Below are 18426 nucleotides of genomic sequence, written 5' to 3' on the forward strand. Positions count from 1 at the left end.
TGGCGAAGAGGGAAAGAAGCCCCCTTCTGCCTCTTGGTAGTGAGACAACCTATGCTGGGTTAGTGCTACCTAAAAGGAAACTACTTTACACACGATATATCTAACCTACGGAACTCTGCCTTAGGGTGTGATGGCTGTTAACAGCTTTTGCAAACTATTTGGCCAGTCCATTGGGCATGTCAGTCTCGGGACTTTGAGTTAGCACCATCTGAAGTTCCATTATTTAATCAGCAAAATGAAGAGCCTCATTCTGTAGGGCATCAACGCCTAAGTGTTTAAATCCATCTAGGTAAGTCATGACTCGGCAGGACACCAGCCCATAATAGGTTTCCAGTAAGGTACAGGCTTTACCGTCACTAACTTCTTCCCATTCTCGGACTAGCTGGCTGTCTCTTGACACCGCTGAGGTGAAGATGAATTTGTAGCAGCACTGGTTATATTGGATGTGTTTCTTCCCAGAAAACCGAGAGCTGTGGATAGGTGTCACCCCAGCGTTCTTTGTACAGGTTCCCACAAAGACTCCGGGAGGCATCGAAAGAGGAACTTCAGGTGATGTTACATAGATCATTCGTGCTACATCCTGTGAAATGACGAACGCTGTTGGGCTGCAGTAGTCGGAGTAGTACTTCTCTGGATATATTTGCAGGGGGACAAAGTTGGGACTTTGAGGGTCTCTGTTGGGCACCTCATGGTGGACCACTCTCCCTAGATAGACGTTCTCAAGGCGAGTTCTCAAGCTCAGCAAGTAGTCGACCAAATTTGCAAGGTTAACAAACATTTCCTCATCGGTTTTGAGAATGAATCTCGCCCCAGGGCAGAATGTTACACTCCACTCTACTGCCTTTGTGGTTTTCAATGTTTGGTTTTTAGGAGAATCGAGGAAAGATCCTTCAATAAGGTCTCGATGCTCCTGAAACTCTTTCATGATCTCCAGCTGGGTGGTTTCCGAAGAAGGCTTTCCTAACACAAACAAAATAACAGCGCTGTAACCTCTGATGTCTGTCGCGTTAGCCCACGTTTGTCGAATTGTGTTGCGCCTTGACGCATTTTCGGGGTGGCTGAATGTGAGAACCAGGAGGAAGACCTCTTTGTGGATGCAAGCATCTGAACTACTGAGGATGTAAGCTTTTGAGATGTTGGGTTTCAGGGGGGACATGTCCAACTTTCGTGCTCTCTCCCTGACATCGAGCATCCTCATGTCGGTGTAAGTAGTGGAGAGGCCTCGCAGAAAATATTCCTCTACAAGGTCAGCCCCAAAGAGCAAAACATGGAAAAGCGCAATATTAAAGAGGATGAAACAGCACTGGTGAGTCCGGAGCCGGCAGAAGGTTAACTGTGAGGGAAAGAGGAGAGCGTTATCTTCTGCTTCCATGAGATAAGATTTCACGTAATGCGAATATTGCTTTCTACCCAAGGTGGATTCCCAAAGCAACTTATAGCAATTTAAATCCACCTCAAGTGGATTTAAAATGAGAGGGTATGTGTAGGGCAGGGGTCGGCAAACTTTAGCATCCAAAGAGCCATTTGGCCCTGCCTCCCCAAGCCCCGCCCCCTGCCTCCCCAAGGCCTGCCTTCAGCCAAGCAGGCCAGATAGACAGCAGCAGCGACGCCAACGACGGCAAGTTGCATTTGGGACGCAGCGAGCGCACCTCCTTCCCAGCCCCCTCCTTCCTTCCTCCCTTCCTCCCTCCCTCCGTCTGGCATCCTTTTCTCTCCTTCCCAGGCGCCAGACGAAGGAAGGAGGGGAAAGGATGCTGGAGGGAGGGAGGGAGGAAGGAAGGAGGGGGCGGGGAAGGAGGCGCACTCGCCGCATCCCAAATGCAACTTGCCATCATTGGTGTCACCGCTGTGGAGCCACAGTGCGAGGATGAAAGAGCCACATGCAGGTCCAGAGCTGTGGGTTGCTGATCCCTGATGTAGGGGGTAATCTCTCCTTTCTCCTGGCAGTTACAGCAGAAGGAGAGCAGTGCTGGATCAGACAAGGAGTCTGTCCAGTCCCAGAGGGACAACCAGGTGCCCTGGAAGTCCTACAAATGTCACAGGAGCCCAAGTAGTTCTCTGTTGTCTCCCAGCCACTGGCATTCCCAAGTATGCTTCCTTTGAAAATGGAGTTTCTACACAACCAGCTTGGCTGATAGCTATTGGTGGTCCCTTATGAATTGGTCTCAATCCCTGTTTAAAGCTGACTATGGTCATGTCATCCAGTGGTGGTGAGTTCCACAAGTTAGTTATGTGTTATATGGGGGGAAATACTCTTGTGTGTCCCATCAACTTTACAGAGCCTTAACATTCAGGCACTTCCCCACAGATGGAGAGGGAGAGTTGGCTGCCTTGCTGTGCATGAAACTGCAGAACAGAAAATACAGTATTAACAGTAAAAAAAATTGTAAGCTGTTTCCCATTGTGTGTGAATCCATGGACAAACCTTGACTGAATGTGATATGGTCACCAGGAAATGGGAAAAAAACTACTTTGGGCCTCTGATCTAATCTTTAGGCTCCAATAATAACTATCCCTGGAATATCTGATTTAAATAAATTTGCATATGGGGAAAGGGTACAGTTTAATGGTAAGCTTCTGCTTTGCCTACAGGAAGACCCAGATTCAATTCCTGATGAGTCAGAAGTCTTGGGTAGCATCTAGTTAGCAAGCACTTCAACTGAGAACATTTCTAGCTATAAAATGTTCTAGAAATGTTCTTACACTTTTTTTATCCGCTGACTTTCTGCTAAGCCGATGGCTTTTGTTTCAAACTGCGAACAATTAGAAAACAGCACCCTGGTAGACTATTATCAAAAATCAGTCACCACTTCCAATTGCGGGGGGAAATAGCCACCGCTAAGGGTTGGAATAAAGATTGGTGGAAAAACAATAGTTATGGTGACAACCTAGAATCCGCCATGCCCTTAGCTCTTTGCTCCACCAACTTTAGCTCCCTACAAATAAACATAACAGCTGGTAAAATAAGTCAGAAGCTTACCTGCATGGTGCTGGTGGGTTCTGCTGGAATTTTCAATGACCAAGTGTTCAGTTTTGTGTGTACAGGTGCTGTTTCTGCTTCGGAGGCTGTGTTAGGTATATAGGTCTACCAGGATTAAATTACCTCTGTGTCAGCCAAGTCTGGTTTTTCCATTCGGCTCCAAGTCTGAGCGAAGGAAATATAATTCCGGGGAAGGCAGATCATGTTACTGGTGTAGCACAGCAGTATAAACAGTCTTTTGTGCTTTATTAATTTCTGAGATTAAAGGTGCTGTGCAGATGAGAAGAGTCCTGCCTAGACCAGACCAAAGGTGCATCTAGTACAGCATCCTGTTTCCCACAGTGGATATAACCAGAAGCTCTCAGATAGGCTATATGGGAGCCAAGGCTGCCTGCCATTGCAAGTATTCTGTCTGTGAACATGGAGCCTCCATTTCACTATCATGGCAAAATCCCTGATTCTCCCTAATGCAGTGGCTTGAGCTGCATTGTTGCAGGTTCAAATCTCAACTCGGATGCAAAGCTTACTTGCCTTATTTATTTATAAAATAGGCCAGTTCCTGTCTCAGCCACCTTACAAAATGGTGGTTTATAATTTCCACTCTTTGTCTTTGTCTTCTGTGAATCTTGATGACAAAGGCAGAGTATGTGGTGAAATGCCTTCCACTCAGAGGCATAGCAAGGGAGGAAAGTGCCCAGGGCACTGGTGCATCTGCCCCTGCCCCGGAATGCCCGCGCCCCACCCCAGAACGCTCCCGCCATGCCCCCGGAATGCCCTCGCCACACCCCCACAGGGGCGCGCGCTTGGTGCATCCTGCCCCACTCCTTCCCCTTGGAGCTACGCCTCTGCTTCCACCTCAGGATTAATGCTAATATTGGTTTTGCACTCTGCACAGGCCCAGAGGCTATAAGGGATTCTTTGCTGTCTAGTTGGAGAAAAGTGGAGAAATAAGTCAAGAGGGAACAGAGCTAGCTAGTACCATGGAAATGAAATGAAGAATACCACTGGGCAGCCAAAATCCCACCAAAGCTGTAGAGATTCTGGAGGTCAAAGGCAAAGTAAAAGTTCCTGCAGACAGGAACAAAATCCCTGAAGAAACTCCCTGCAGGTCCTCCCTGGGTTTCTTTTGGCCCATTATTCACAGAGCCCTTCCTGCAGTCCCTTTGCAGTGGGGTGTCCTCTCATTTCCCTGTTTAAACATGAGGAGGAGCCCCCCGTCTATCTTGCCGCCACCCTTGTTTATGATGTGACATAGCTCCTCCTTTCTGTTACTCTGCCTTTCATTCAAAAAGATATGATTGCTTGTTCCTAGGTTCTCGGGCCAGGTTTCCCTCTTTAAAGCCTTTCCTCTTAGAGTTTTGAAAAAAGACACTCAGCATGGCCAGCAGAGGTCAGTATCTCACTGCAAAGCAGACATGCCTTTTAAAGCCCTTTGCAAATCTGTTCTGCTCTCAACCCCCTTCCACACGTGCAGAATAATGCACTTCCAATCCACTTCCACAATTGTTTGCAAATGGATTTTGCTATTTCGCACAGTAAAATCCAGCTGCAGAGTGCCTTGAAAGTGGACTGAAGGTGCATTATTCTGCGTGTGCGGAAGGGGTCTCAGAGACACAATGGACCCCTTCCCCAAATCCAGAAAGTATATTTATCTGCACAGAAACCACTTCCTCTAATTCTCCAGGGGCCCCAATACATGGGGCAGGGGCAGTCTTCTTGCACAAACCCCTGTGAAGTAATAAGCAACCAACCTTTTCAAATAAGTTCACACATAACTATGCAGCATGAGATTTTAGCAGCACTTGTTCTAAAGGTGTGGAATCCTCTTCTGTTCTCCCAGTTGTGCCACAGGGGTGTGTCTGTGATAACTACAGTCAGTTTCCCTCTACCCAACACATAGGCATAATATCTAAGGCTGAAATACTTAAAATATTTTTACTAGATTGAGCAATTCACCACCACCACCCTTTAAAAATAAGTCCTTTTTGATGTAAGAAACCACGGCTCTTTATGCAGCAGGGCCTTTTCAGTGGGTGCTCCAAATGGCAGGACTCCTTTCACCAGGTGGTATGGATGTCACCATCTTAAAAAGCTTTCCAACATTATCAAAAGCCTCTGTTCTGGAAGTCCCTTTACAGGCTCTGATTTGGCACTGGCTACCTTGAGGTGTTGTGTTAGAATTTTTTTAAAAAACATTATTAATTTGCTTTAACTTACTGATGTTTCCTATACATGGGCCTTTTCACAGAACTTTTCCCACAGTTTGAATGCTAAACTACAGCCATTTTTCCTTTGAGTCCTCAGTTTTCATTTGATGCCTTTCCTTGTTTTCCTGTTTCCTTGTGCTTTCCCAAATCCAGTCTAAGGTGGTTTGAGAGACTATGGAGAAACAAGGAAAGGACTGAAAGAAGGCAAATAAAAACTAAGAAGTGAGGATGTTTTGAGGAAAAACCACAGATGCTGAGGGGGGAGACCCACCTGGCTGTCCCGTCCCCTTCAGAGATGAATAAATGCCCTCCCTCCACAAATTTGCCAGGTGCCCACCTCTTGGATTTTCAGCACCTGTCAAAGATGGTCCTCCTCACCTGGGAATTTGGTTAACTCCCTGTACTGGAAGGAGGGTCCCTGCATTCTCTATACAATCCCATTTTGTGGGTGGGTGAGATTTTAGATTGTTTTATGGGTTTTAGGATGGGGGTTTATCATGATTATTGGATTTGGTATGGTTTTTATTGTAACCCTCCCTGAGACTGTGGCAAAGGGCAGGAAATAAATGCAAATAAATACATAAACGAATAAAATATATACCCCCTCCCCCTTCTGAATAAACCCAGGAGGCAAGTGCCCTTTCAGCTTCATATGGAGCAGCTCATTTATTAATGGTTCTCTGCATTCAAGAAATTCTCTACTAATAGAAAGCTAGCACATCAAGAAGCTGTCTGGACTAGAGTTCCCCCCACTCTCAAAAACTGTATCCTCTCCCTCTGAATCTGAAATGATACAGTCGATTCTATCACCTTGTTATGCTGTGTGTATGGACTAGTCCACTGAGAGGGGGTTTTTTTTGGAGGGGGGACGACGACAAGTGACAGCTGCTCTAATGAATTCACAGCCTGATATTTCCACCCCCGCAGTCTGCAGAAGGGGATTAGTTTGCCTGCCAAGAATGCTGGATTCTTAAGGAATGTGGAAGAGATATTTTCCCCCACAGGTGCAAAGCTCACTCTGGGGTAAGCAACAGGATTGGCAAGTTGAACAGCTGCTCTGGGGATTCTCTTGGGCAGCCGGGCGACCTCCCTGGTGTATCGGGTTGTGATGGGTACCGCCAAGTGGAGGCAAAGCTGCAGAGCTGGTGAATGCACAAACAGTTTCCAAATACCTACAACATGAGGATAGGGTGTTACGCGGGTCTTTTGTCTCTGTCTTGATGCGCTGATGTTTCTTTCTCGCCCACCTTACTATTAATTACTACGTCTAATTGTAATATTTTAGTGACTGTTAATTGTTGGTTTAGGTAAGGCGTGGAGGGTTCAGTCAAGGATAAGTGGAAGGAACAAAGTAAAACGAGTAACAAAGGAGGGAACTGCTGTTCCCTGGTGAAGAATAGTCAAGCATCGGAGGATTTTGCTCTTGCCATCCAGTCTGCCATTGCTATACTTGTTCGTTCAGTTTCTATTTACCAGATTGGTCCATTTCAGGTGCTACATTTGGGGACATCCAACTATCCTTCTCATCCTGTCTCCTCCTGTTCCCCAGTTTCCCTTGGCTTAAGTTATAATAATTCCTTTTGTGTGGCAAATTATCTTAAGAATTTGACTGTTCCCCACTATTGAAATCTTTTCACTAAGGCCAGATTCGACGTGTTTCCCTCAGAGATGCTCTGTGGTAGATTTGTAGGTATCCCCTATTTTGCAAGAGTCTGTCCACTTAATGGCTCAAAAGTGGAATCACTGATGCGCATTTTGCTTTTCTGTGAATCCTGTCTTAGAATATGTCAGGAAAGGGTTTTGCCATTGCTGGTTAGGTGAGAAAACCACCCACCCTCAATACTAAGATCCGCTTAGGCTAAGAGCAACCGAGCTACCTTGACTGTAGCTATGTTTCTTTCGGAGGCAGTAAAGATCAGACCTCTCATGTCTAGTTTGGATAAATGGCACTGATTATAAAGTATATATTTTGACATTGTTCTGTATGTTTTTATCATATTGGTATTGTTTGTTTAATGTCAGTTTTATAAGTAATTGAGTCAGTAGACGGAAATGAATTCATTGAACTGTCCTTACTGGGGACACTTGCCACCTGTGATCTTCTTGATATGCATGGCCGCCATTTTGTCTGAAACAGGTGACTTTTATAAAACATAGGCAAACAAGATCAAGCTTGCCAATCTTTTGCTGAGCCAAGAGTCTGCTCTCGCTAATTTCCCAGTTTAAAAGGGAGAGACTCCCGCTGCTACAGGTAACACACAGCTCTTCCCAAAGCTGTGCAAGGCTCTTCCATGTGAGCAAACAAAACACAGTGGAGGTTTCTTGGGGCGTCCACACTTTTTAATTTCCCTTCTTTTCTTCTCCTTTTTGTTTAATTAATTCGTGTTCTCTGGCTTCATTCAGGAATCAATATCTCATTTTATGAGCAAATGATATACTGGTTAAGAAAAGGAAGACAAAACAGCTTCAAGTGAAGCAAATTTTTATGAAGCTCATAAATTCAATAATGATAAGAGAAAATTTGTACCCACCAGGCTGAAGACACATGGTATTTTATAACATCATGGCAATGTTTAAGAATTATTTCAAAACATTTTTGTACAATACAGGCACACAGGTACACAGCAAATTTTAACACAATAACAGCAACAGCTAGCCAGAATCTAGATAATTACTGGCCTCGTGAAAACTTCAAGGCTGTTCTGTAAAACAAAATACCTTGTGACCTTGTTATAAAATACCTTGTGACTTTTTAGTCTTCAGCCTGGTGGGTGCAAATTTTCTCTTATCATTATTGTGTGTGTACCTTCCCCTTAATCTTAAGCATGGAGGCTCATAAATACAAGGCAAGGGGAAGGTGGTGAGGTAACACCCTCCCCCCCTGGAGGAGGTCATATTCTGAGTCCTGCTGTGGACATTAAAACAAGCCCCTTGGGAGATGAATTCCTATTGCCATGGCGACAGGATTGTGGCCTAGTTGGGTCACCTTCTAGCATGGAGATTTTCTCTCAATTCAGTTATGGAACTTCAAAGCACTGTTTTGCCTCAGGCCTTGGATCTGTTTGTTCAAGGTCTGTATTTGTTTACGTCATGCTGCTGGTTTGTTTGGGTTGAAAGATCTACCTATGATTCTTGCTTTTTGTTATTGTCGTCAATGTGAAAATATTCATGTACTCCACCTAGAAACCGCAATGTGTTAGTTGTTCTTTCCTACTTTGTGCTATTGACTTTGACCTGGACCAGGTAAGGAAGAAGCTGGAGAGTGGGGTGGATTCAGGTGTCTAAAACATTGGTTCGCTACATTGCTTTTGATAACTCTGTTGCCCTGGGATGATTTACTACAGGGAGAAGTCCTTGACATTGCTTCCAACTTCCATCCTTTTTAATGTGGTATGTTTACTATTCAGTTGAAGCACATTGTGTTGAAGCATCAGGCAATAAGAAATCTAGCAATGGATATGCACGTATCAACTAGCTCTAAACGACAGTCGGAAGTGAATCCTCTCATTGGATGGTACAAGGTGCAACTGGATCATTGAAGGATTATTTATACATAAATAAATAAATTTACTCTGCTTTTACTCCTGAATGGGGATCCAAAGTGGCTTATGGCCTTTCTTGCTCCTCCATTTTATCCTCATGACAACCATGTGAGGTAGGTTAGACTGACAGAATTACTCGCCCAAGGGCACCCAGTAAGCCTCTATGGCAGAATGAGGATTTGAAGTGGAGTTCCCCATGTCGTTCTGACAGTCTAACCATCACACTGGCTCTCCAAACTGAGCAAACCTGCTATTTTTGTCTTGTCCTCAGATGTGCTGTTTGCCAGTTTATAAAATGGCAGCCCACAATGGGGCGGGGAGAAGGGAACTGTTAACAGAAGACTCTGAACCCAGGGGCTACTCAAAACTGCACAGAGCCCTGCCATTAACCTCTTAGGTCTCTGCAAAAACCAAGTTGAAGTGCACACAATGAGGCACGTGGAGTACTTTGTGGTGAGCATATCTTGTCTGAACTACAGTTGCATACCAGGTGAGTTTCTGGCCCTTTCCGCACATGCAGAATAAAGCACTTTCAATCCACTTTCAATGCACTTTGCAGTTGGATTTTAATGTGCGGAATAGCAAAATCCACTTGCAAACAATTGTGAAAGTGGATTGAAAGTGCATTATTCTGCATGTGTGGAAGGGGCCTCTGACTGTCTGTGCATTTGGTGGAGTTCGGCCCTTTGTGCCCTTACTGTTTGCTGTGCGACTGTGTGCTTCACAGTGGGGTTTCCTTGTGTTTGCAGGGAAAGATTCCGGGTGTGAAGCATCCCTAGTTCAGCTGAACTGATTTGCCATTTTGCCTGCCTGCCTGCTGCCGCCTTGCCTGCTTCCTTGCAGTCCCCTTTTTGGCACCGTTTATTTCTGTCTCCCGTCTTGGGTCCAGCATTATTTTGCTGGGTTGAAGAGGCTCCAGCAATGGATCTCAAATGCTTATATTTAATGTTTAAAAAAGTTTAAAGGAAAAGCACTTCAAATTGCTCTGTAATGTAGTGGCAGAACTATTGCCTGCTCGCCACTTCCTGCTTCCGTTGCCTGCCCCCCACCCCCTTCTTGGTTTTGCTGACTTTTGTTCAGTGTTACTTCATTGACAGGTTGATTCTTGTAATTGAACAATTGGATGCATCCCAGTTCACCTGCATGCATCCAAACAGCTTGTCACATTGTCAGATTCCTGCTCGCCGTGAGCTAGCAAGGTGGGAACCGAACCAGAGACTGTCTGAGCAGACCAGCGTGTAAGTAGTAGTAGAAAATGAGCTTGGTTTTATACCCCACTTTTCTCAACTATAAGGAGTCTCAAAGCAGCTCCTTCCCTTCCTCTCCCTACAATCGACACCTTGTGAGGCAAGGGAGCTGAAAGGGTTCCAAGCAAAGTGTGACTAGCTAGCCCAAGGTCACCCAGCTGGCATCATGTGGATTAGTGGGGAATCAAATCTGGTTCTCCAGATTAGACTTCACCTGCTCTTAACCACTGCAACCTGTGGCTCTCCAGATCATGGACTACAATTCCAATCAGCCCTGCCACTTGGCCATGCTGGCAGGGGCTGGTGGGAATTGTAGTCCATGAACATCTGGAGAGCCACAGGTTGCAGACCCCTGCACTATACCATGGTAGCTCCCAGTACTTTATTGGCTGACATACAACCCTTTTTAGCCTTCTCTGCCCCCATTTAGATAGGAGCCTTGGATGAAGGGTCCTACATTTACATTGAAGGCACCTCAACAACACTTCCTTGCCATTACACAGGGTGGCAGTAGCCCCTTGACCAAGCACTGACCTTAAACCCAGAAGAGCAATTCCCAGCATCTCTATTAAAAAAAGAGAGAAGATCTTAGCTAGCATAGCAGGACTGGAGAACTACCCTACTAGCTAGAAGAGACAATACAAAACCAGACAAACACTTGGTCTATCTTGGGGTAAGGAAGCTTCATTTGCTCATATTACATGTGACCTGGGGGGGGGGGGGAGTTCATGTGTATGGTCTTGACTCTTGAGCCTCTTTATCGCCAGCTGACTACCAAGTCCTGAGCTGGAATCAACAACTGTCCCGAGAATATCGGATATCTTGTTAGGCTCTGCAAGACTCATGGCCTTCGGCTAAAACAATGGAATTTCACAAGCACATGGCTGGGTCTGCCCACCCCTCCCAGCCCTTGGATCTATGCCCGGCATTCCTATTTTTGGCCTCTGAGTTTGCATATAAGCTTGTGGCTTTGCCTCCAGATGACCGGTTGCTCTTGCATTGCATTGAATAAGGAGCATCACTGGTGTACAAGGATGGGTATCTATGAAGAAAGAGGGTGAGTAGTATCTAAACCCATTATATCTCAAACTGGTGGTAGAGTTCAGGCTTGTTAAGAAAGGCCTGAGATACCAGCGTGGTGTTTCTACATGAATAGCTTTTTGTCTTTATGAATGTTACAGACCGTTAAGCAGAATGTTAAGTGGTCCAGAATCAAAGTTTGTGAAAAGTGTGGGTTATAACCCTGCTACTCTTTTTTAAATCTTGCCATTCCTGCAGTTGGGCCCAAACTTGTTCTGGCTTGAGAGCTAAGCAGGGGTTGGCCACAGTTGGTAGTTGGATAGGAGACTACCAAGGAAGTCTGGTGTGGCTGTGCAGAGGAAGGCAACGGCAAACCACCTCTGCTTACCTCTTACCTTGAATCCCCCCTGGCTGAGGTTGTCATGAGTCAATTGTGACTTGAATGCATGCTTTTTCCCTCTTCCTTCAAAGAGTGGAGGTAGAGCACAGGTTTTGTATGCTGAGAATCAAAGTTGGTATTGTGTACTCTGACTGGATGCAGCTCTTGGGTAGAGGTCTTTCAGATAGCCTAATACCTGAGTTCAAATTGCCTGAGACTGGACTTGGGAGCTTCTGTATGCAAAACCCGTGCTCTGCTACTGAGCCCCAGATCACCCCAGTATGTGGTCCTCTCCTCCATCCTACCTTCAACAATCCACTGAGAATGATTTGAGTCAACAACATTCCTTAGATCATTCACTGAACTTCACGGTTGTGCAGGGATTTGAACCCAGATCTCCCTAGTCCTGGGTTCAACAATGTAACCAATGCACCATTGTTACCGTTGTGTCGGGGCCTGTTGTCAGCTATGGTCACTTCCAGGTTTCTGAATTAACCCAATTTTGATTAGATGTCCTCAAACCAACCTTCGCCTTTCTGCTTCCTCATTTCCAGCAGTGGCTTTCCTTCTTTTTCATTTCCAGCAGTGGCGTAGTGGTTAAGAGCAGGTGCATTCTAATCTGGAGGAACCGGGTTTGATTCCCCGCTCTGCCACTTGAGCTGTGGAGGCTTGTCTGGGAAATTCAGATTACCCTGTGCACTCCCACACACGCCAGCTGGGTGACCTTGGTCTAGTCACAGTTCTTCTGAGCTCTCTCAGCCCCACCCACCTCACAGGGTGCTTGCTGTGAGGGGGGAAGGGCAAGGAGATTGTAAGCCCCTTTGAGTCTCCTACAGGAGAGAAAGGGAGGATATAAATCCAAACTTCTCCTCCTCCTCCTCCTTCTTGCTGCTCTGGATGCTATCAGAAACTTTTAAAAACATCTTTGCATCTTTCATGGGGTCAAGAAGGATCAAGAGGCTTCGTTAAAGGGTGTTTTAAATTGGCCAGGCTTATGCCTCGTATTCACTTTGCCAACTATGATGTTTTCAAAACCAGAATCCTAATCCTTCCAAGATAAACCATGGGGCGGGGGGGGGGGAGTTGGGGGGGGGTGTTAGAATTGAGATGGTTCTGACCAGCATATTTTGTGCCACTATAGAGAACTGGTTAAACCGAAGAGGAAGCTGATTGGCCAGAGAACCCAACATGTAGCTTCCCAAAGTGACCAGCAAGTAGAGCTACTGTATGCTAGTAAGTAAATTATCTTTTCTGCCATTTTTGTTTGGGTGAAAAAGTTGTCTTGGAGATTCTTGAAGGAGGGGGGGAAATACAGGCCTAAGTTACTTCAGCTGATTTCTCCTTTAGCACCAGACTTCAGGAATCCCCCATTTAACTAAATGATAGCAATCTTGGTGACTTTTCCAACTGGCCAAAATAGAAAATCTACAAATTTAGCAATGTCATGACAAATAGTTCTTATTTGGGAAGGGTCTGCTGCTTGATGGTAGAGTATTTGCTTTTACTCACAGAAGGTTCAATCCGTAGGTGAATGGGCTTGAGTTACCTCCTACATAACACATTGTCTTACCTATTATGGGTTTGATCCTAAGAATCCATTCCGCTGGACTTATGGAACCTTCCCAATATTTTGTGAAGAGTCCAACCTAATTTTTTTCTCCCCCTTTGCCTTCCAGGAGTTTAGGGAGGTGCACCTTGTTCTTCTCTTCTTTTTATCTCGCAACATTCCTGCGAGGTAGCCTATCCCTAGAAGGATTGACTAGCGTACGGTGCAGGACCTGGCAGGGAGTTATAGTCAATTTCCCCTGTCCCATTCTAACCATGCCTATCTCTTGTAAGAATGAGGACCCCAGTATCACTGTGAAGACTCTCCCTGGGAAAAATTGTTGGTTGTGAATTTGAAGAAGGGAGAAGAACTTCTCTTGATCCAACTCTGTCCTCCAGATGTTCGTGGACTACGATTCCCATCAGCCCCTGCTAGATGGCCATTTGGCAGAGCTGATGGGAATCATAATTCATGAACATCTGGAGGGCAATGTTGAACACCCCTGGTGTCAGCTGTATTAAGATACCTTTAATTACTTGGAAGAGGGGGAAGAGTTTCTGAGTTACAATCACTGATATGACTTGGTCTAAGATTCATAATGCAATTGCTTTATTTTTTTTCCTTGGGAAAATATCCTGCAGCTTCCTTTCTTAGAATTCTAGCAAAACTCAATACAGTGTTCCAGACTAGGATAACTGAAAACCATGCAGACGTTCTGCACATCTCTCCCCCTCACCCCCGTCCCCATTTGAGGTAGGGATATAATTGATACTGAAATATTAAGGGTTATTTCTCTGAGCTCAGCTTGTGATGTGATCCATTGATTGAGCTGCTACACTTTGTAGAAAAGAGAGAGTTCCTGCAGTGTTTTATACTTGCCTTAATTTTTTTTCATAACAGTGAGGATCAGATTATCTTTGTTTTGGAAGAAGGAACTGTTGTTTCCTGTACAAAGAGACAATTTTTAACCATTACTCTACTGAATAAACCAGATTAAAGGGCAAGAACCTCAAGGAGAGCAGATGCACCCTTCTTAGTTCTTGCTACAGCCTTTTACCCCCTTACCAAAGGTGCTCATGGATGTTGGGGGAATCCATGAAAACGGCATCCTAAATAATATTATCTGGCCCCTGTTTTCTAAGCAGTAGGAAGTTTTTAGGATGCTGTCTTGTATGGAGTTATTTTTCCTTGTCTGAAGAGAGCAAGTCAGGAGATAGCACTGACAATTTACAGTGCAATCCTAAGGGGATTTGGTCACTTCTTGGCCCATGGGCTTATATGGACTAATAAGAATGTGACTCTGCATAGTTGTCAAACTCGCGTCCCTCCAGATGTTATGGACTACAGTTCCCATCATCCCCTGCCAGTATCATGCTGACAGAGGATGGTGGGAACTGTAGTCCATAACATCTGGAGGGCCACGAGTTTGATACCTGTGCATATAGGATTGTACTGTTAGTATTCTTACACTGTTGGCAGCGAGGAAACATATGGGTGAAAATGGGGTTGTCAGATCTCCCTTGACCACTGGGAAACTCCTAGAGATTTTGGGATGGAGTTTGGGAGCACAGGGGGCCATAATGCCATAGAGTCCATCCTCCAGTGGGCCATAATGCCATAGAGTCCATCTTCCAAAGCTCCCATTTCCTTCTGGGAAATTGATCTCTGTAGCCTGGAGATTAGCTGAAATTCTGGAGGATCCACAGATCTCTCCTGGTGGCTGACATCCCTAGGTGAAAGTGTTAGTTTTCAAACCACATGACTCCTCCAAAGTACACCAGGACTAGGTGGTGTGAACAAGGAACTGGGAACCAACTTCACCCTCTGAAAGAGATGTGATGTTGGGGGTGGTGGTGGTGGTGTCTGAACTTGGGTGGCTGTGACCTGTGTTCCAGGCTTTGCCAACAACAGCTGGCCAATAATGCTCAGGAGCAGGAGCAGCAGCAGCAGAAGGCCATTGCTTTCACATCCTGCATGTGAGCTCCCAAAGGCACCTGGTGGGCCATTGCGAGTAGCGGAATGCTGGACTAGATGGACTCTGGTCTGATCCAGCAGGCTAGTTCTTATGTTCTTATGTTCTTAATAATACCTCTGAAGTGTTTGAGCTATGATGCTGGAGAGAAGGTCAGTTTCCTCTTATTGCATGGCTAGAACCATATTGTTAAAAAAAACCCAGAGTTTTTTTGGAGAGCTGGGAATCATGATGTTGTGTAAGGAGAGCTGTTTTCTATGTTTTACAAGATATAGGCATAACTTTCTAAAAATAGGGCCAGAGGACTGGGGTTTCAATGGTTTCTTCGTAACTTTCTTAAGATCACACTTAGATGTTTGTCACATCTAAATATCCTTCACACCTTGTGATCCGGCCAGCTTGGCGAAGAGGGTGTGTTCTTCCCAAAATTGTTATGGGGAGTAGGGGCAACTGGGAAAAGGGATGATGTATCCATGTCCATCTGTAGATGCCAATCAAAGTTTAGAACTTTGCCGCTGTGTTGAAAGGGTATCTTCCTGGTAGGGGTGCCAACTCCAGGTTGCAAAACTCTTGGAGATTTAAAGATTGAGTCTTGGGATGACAAGGACAGACCTCAATGGGATGCAGTGCAATAGAGCCCACCCTGCAAAACATCCATTTTCTCCAGGAGAACTGATCTGTTCCTTTGTGATGAGCTGTAGTTCCAGGGGATCCCCAGGTCCCACCTAGAGGTTGGCATCCCTACTTTCTGGATGAGACTATGGCCTGGGAGGGGTCAGTGGAAACATACCCAACTTGGAACACTCCTTTAGAATATCTTGAAAACATGACCTTTTCATTTAAAGGAGCAGCAGTGGCATAGGAGGTTAAGAGGTCATGTATCTAATCTGGAGGAACTGGGTTTGATTCCCAGCTCTGCCGCCTGAGCTGTGGAGGCTTATCTGGGGAATTCAGATTAGCCTGTACACTCCCACACATGCCAGCTGGGTGACCTTGGGCTAGTCACAGCTTCTCGGAGCTCTCTCAGCCCCACCTACCTCACAGGGTGTTTGTTGTGAGGGGGGAAGGGCAAGGAGATTGTAAGCCCCTTTGAGTCTCCTGCAGGAGAGAAAGGGGGGATATAAATCCAAACTCTTCTTCTTCTTCTTCTAAAACTTGAGAACTTCTATTTAAAGTAGGAAACTTTATGAACAAAATAATTTAGTGGAAGTTGGTTTTGTCCTCCCCCCCTCAAAAAAAAGTGGTGGTACTCTACACATCTGATCCACCTTGCTGTGCCCACCCTGGATTTTCCCAGTAGAAGTTTCAAGATCGCTGTGTTGCTCTGAAGGACGGCACTGTGTTAGGATGCTTGGAGAGCCAACCGATAGCTTAAGGGAGCCAGTTACTTAAGGGAAGTTATTTTAATAAGTTCATCCCACTTATTTTTAGTCGTGTTTTTTGTGTTAATAATAATTCATAGGCACAGAAATACACACACATGCATAGGCTTGCCAAGGACATTTTAAGAAGTTTCAGATGATTAGAAGGATGGAGTGGATTCCCCACATTCATTGTTTAGGAGCTCCCACCCCAACCATTGGAGATACAATGGCTCTGGTTAGCAAGGAAGGCCAGCTTTGGTCCTGCAGCTGCAAGATCTGCTTCTTTCCAGACATATGCGAGCCATTTACTCTTGTCTGAGCATCGCAGTGCAGTCTCACTGGAGGATTATACTTGTGGAAGTTGGGACTACTTCTGATGAAGGAGCCTCGAGACAAGTGATAGCCAGTAGCCTGGCAAAGAACAATAAAGGATTAAAGATTCAAGTGTTAAAAACAGACTGGAGGATCTGATCCTGAATTGGCCATACTATAATAAGTTGTTTATTTCCATTCCTCTGTTTTGAAACAAGATTATGAACTTGTGAGAACATAGATGATTGATGTATTGTCGAAGGCTTTCATGGCCAGATTCAATTGGTTGTTGTGAGTTTTCCGGGCTGTGTGGTTGTAGATGTGGTAGATCTTGTTCCTAACGTTTCGCCTGCATGTGTGGCTGGCATCTTCAGAGGTGTATCACAGAGAAAAGTCTGGACACCGTGTGTAACAGACTTCCTTCTGTGATACACCTCTGAGCTCTCAACCCTTCCAAGCTGCAATATCAAAATAAAGATCTATCGAGGCTCAAGGCCTCACACAGCCTGGAAAACCCACCACAACCAATGGATGATTGAATTATATATGTTACCAAAAACCTTAGAGAAATTATTGGATTCCACATAATGAGCAGACACATGGTGGATTCTGCGCAACATAAATATAACATCTTCAGGACATTGTAAAAAGATCCGTTTTTGGATTTTGTGTTCCCACAGCACAGGAGAACAGTAGCATTGTCAATCAAAATGGATTTCCCCCCCTCCTGCTTCACGGAGATCTTGTAAGTTTCACAGTGCATTTGCCATTCCATGTGCTGGAGGAGATTCTCTGTGGAGATTCCCCACAGAGGTTTCCTTTGCTTGTAGCTCAAACGTTTGCTATTTCACTGTCAAAAGTAGATGAATAAAGTTTGTTCAGTCTAGCGATTCCGTACATGTGTCATTTTTTCCTTTATGGTTATCGTGCTGACTGCAAAGCTACGGCAACACAAATATGTATATTGCAGCTTCTTTAGTCATGTCACTGTAGCTTCACAGACAGCCCCCTCAAAACAAAGAAGAGGAAAAACAACACATGCATGGGATTGTTAGGCTAAACAAATTTATCCGTCTACTGCAGGAGACTCAAAGGGGCTTACAATCTCCTTTCCCTTCCTCCCTCCCACAACAAACACCCTGTGAGGTAGGTGAGGCTGAGAGAGCTCCATAGAACTGTGACTAGCCCAAGATCACCCAGTTGGCGTGTGTTGGAGTGTACAGGCTAGTCTGAATTCCCCAGATAAGCTTCCACAGCTCAAGTGGCAGAGCAGGGAATCAAACCTGGCTCCTCCAAATTAGAGTACACCTGCTGTTAATCACTACGCCACTGCTGCTGGAGAGGGGTTGTTGCCTTCTTCCTATTCTAGATGCAGTTTCTTGGGTCTGTAGCACGGCAGACTTCTGGCATCCAAGCCTTATGTGGTTTGGGAGTAACATATCTGCAGGATTACAAACTCCCTTATGAACCCTCTTGACCACTAAGGTAATCTTTGGAAGCCCTGATTTTTCAAAGGATAGGTGGTTGGCAACTAGGGTTGCCAACATCCAGGTGATCTCCTGGGACTACAACTGATCCCCAAGCAATAGAGATCAGTTCCTGTGTAGAAAGTGGACACTTTGGAGGGTGGACTCTATGGCATTATATTGAAGTCCACCCCACTCCTCAAACCCTGCCTTCCTCAGTCTTCACCCCTCAAACTGGTATTGTGCCCAGAGATTCATGAAAATCTAGCACCGTTCCTTCCTACAATCTCTGTTTCTGCTGTCTTCATTGAGAAGAGCTACTGCTGCTCGTGTCTCTCATATTCCGTCCAAAACACCTGTCCCCAACCCTTTGGTTGGAATGAAGTCACCT

The 18426-nt window shown here is 45.3% G+C and overlaps 2 protein-coding genes across 2 annotated transcripts in view; one reads left to right on the plus strand and one right to left on the minus strand.

Annotated features, from left to right (window-relative positions):
- Positions 1 to 223: 223 nt before the first annotated feature.
- B3GALT9 (beta-1,3-galactosyltransferase 9) lies at positions 224 to 3009 on the minus strand. Its single transcript, XM_048512087.1, has 2 exons — positions 2981 to 3009; positions 224 to 1333 (listed from the first exon to the last, which is right to left on the minus strand). Exons 1-2 carry the CDS (start codon positions 2984 to 2986, stop codon positions 224 to 226), a joined length of 1116 nt encoding a protein of 371 aa, XP_048368044.1. The 5' UTR covers positions 2987 to 3009.
- Positions 3010 to 10738: 7729 nt separating this feature from the next.
- Positions 10739 to 18426, plus strand: part of LOC125441973 (kelch-like protein 20) — a 30103-nt gene continuing 22415 nt past the window's right edge. The window contains exons 1-2 of the mRNA XM_048513052.1: positions 10739 to 11033; positions 12517 to 12608. Of these exons, the coding sequence (XP_048369009.1) occupies positions 10957 to 11033; positions 12517 to 12608 (169 nt within the window). The 5' untranslated portion in view covers positions 10739 to 10956. The remainder of the gene's footprint in view (positions 11034 to 12516; positions 12609 to 18426) is intronic.

Source organism: Sphaerodactylus townsendi, linkage group LG12 (assembly GCF_021028975.2).
Source record: "Sphaerodactylus townsendi isolate TG3544 linkage group LG12, MPM_Stown_v2.3, whole genome shotgun sequence".
Lineage (NCBI taxonomy): Eukaryota > Metazoa > Chordata > Lepidosauria > Squamata > Sphaerodactylidae > Sphaerodactylus > Sphaerodactylus townsendi.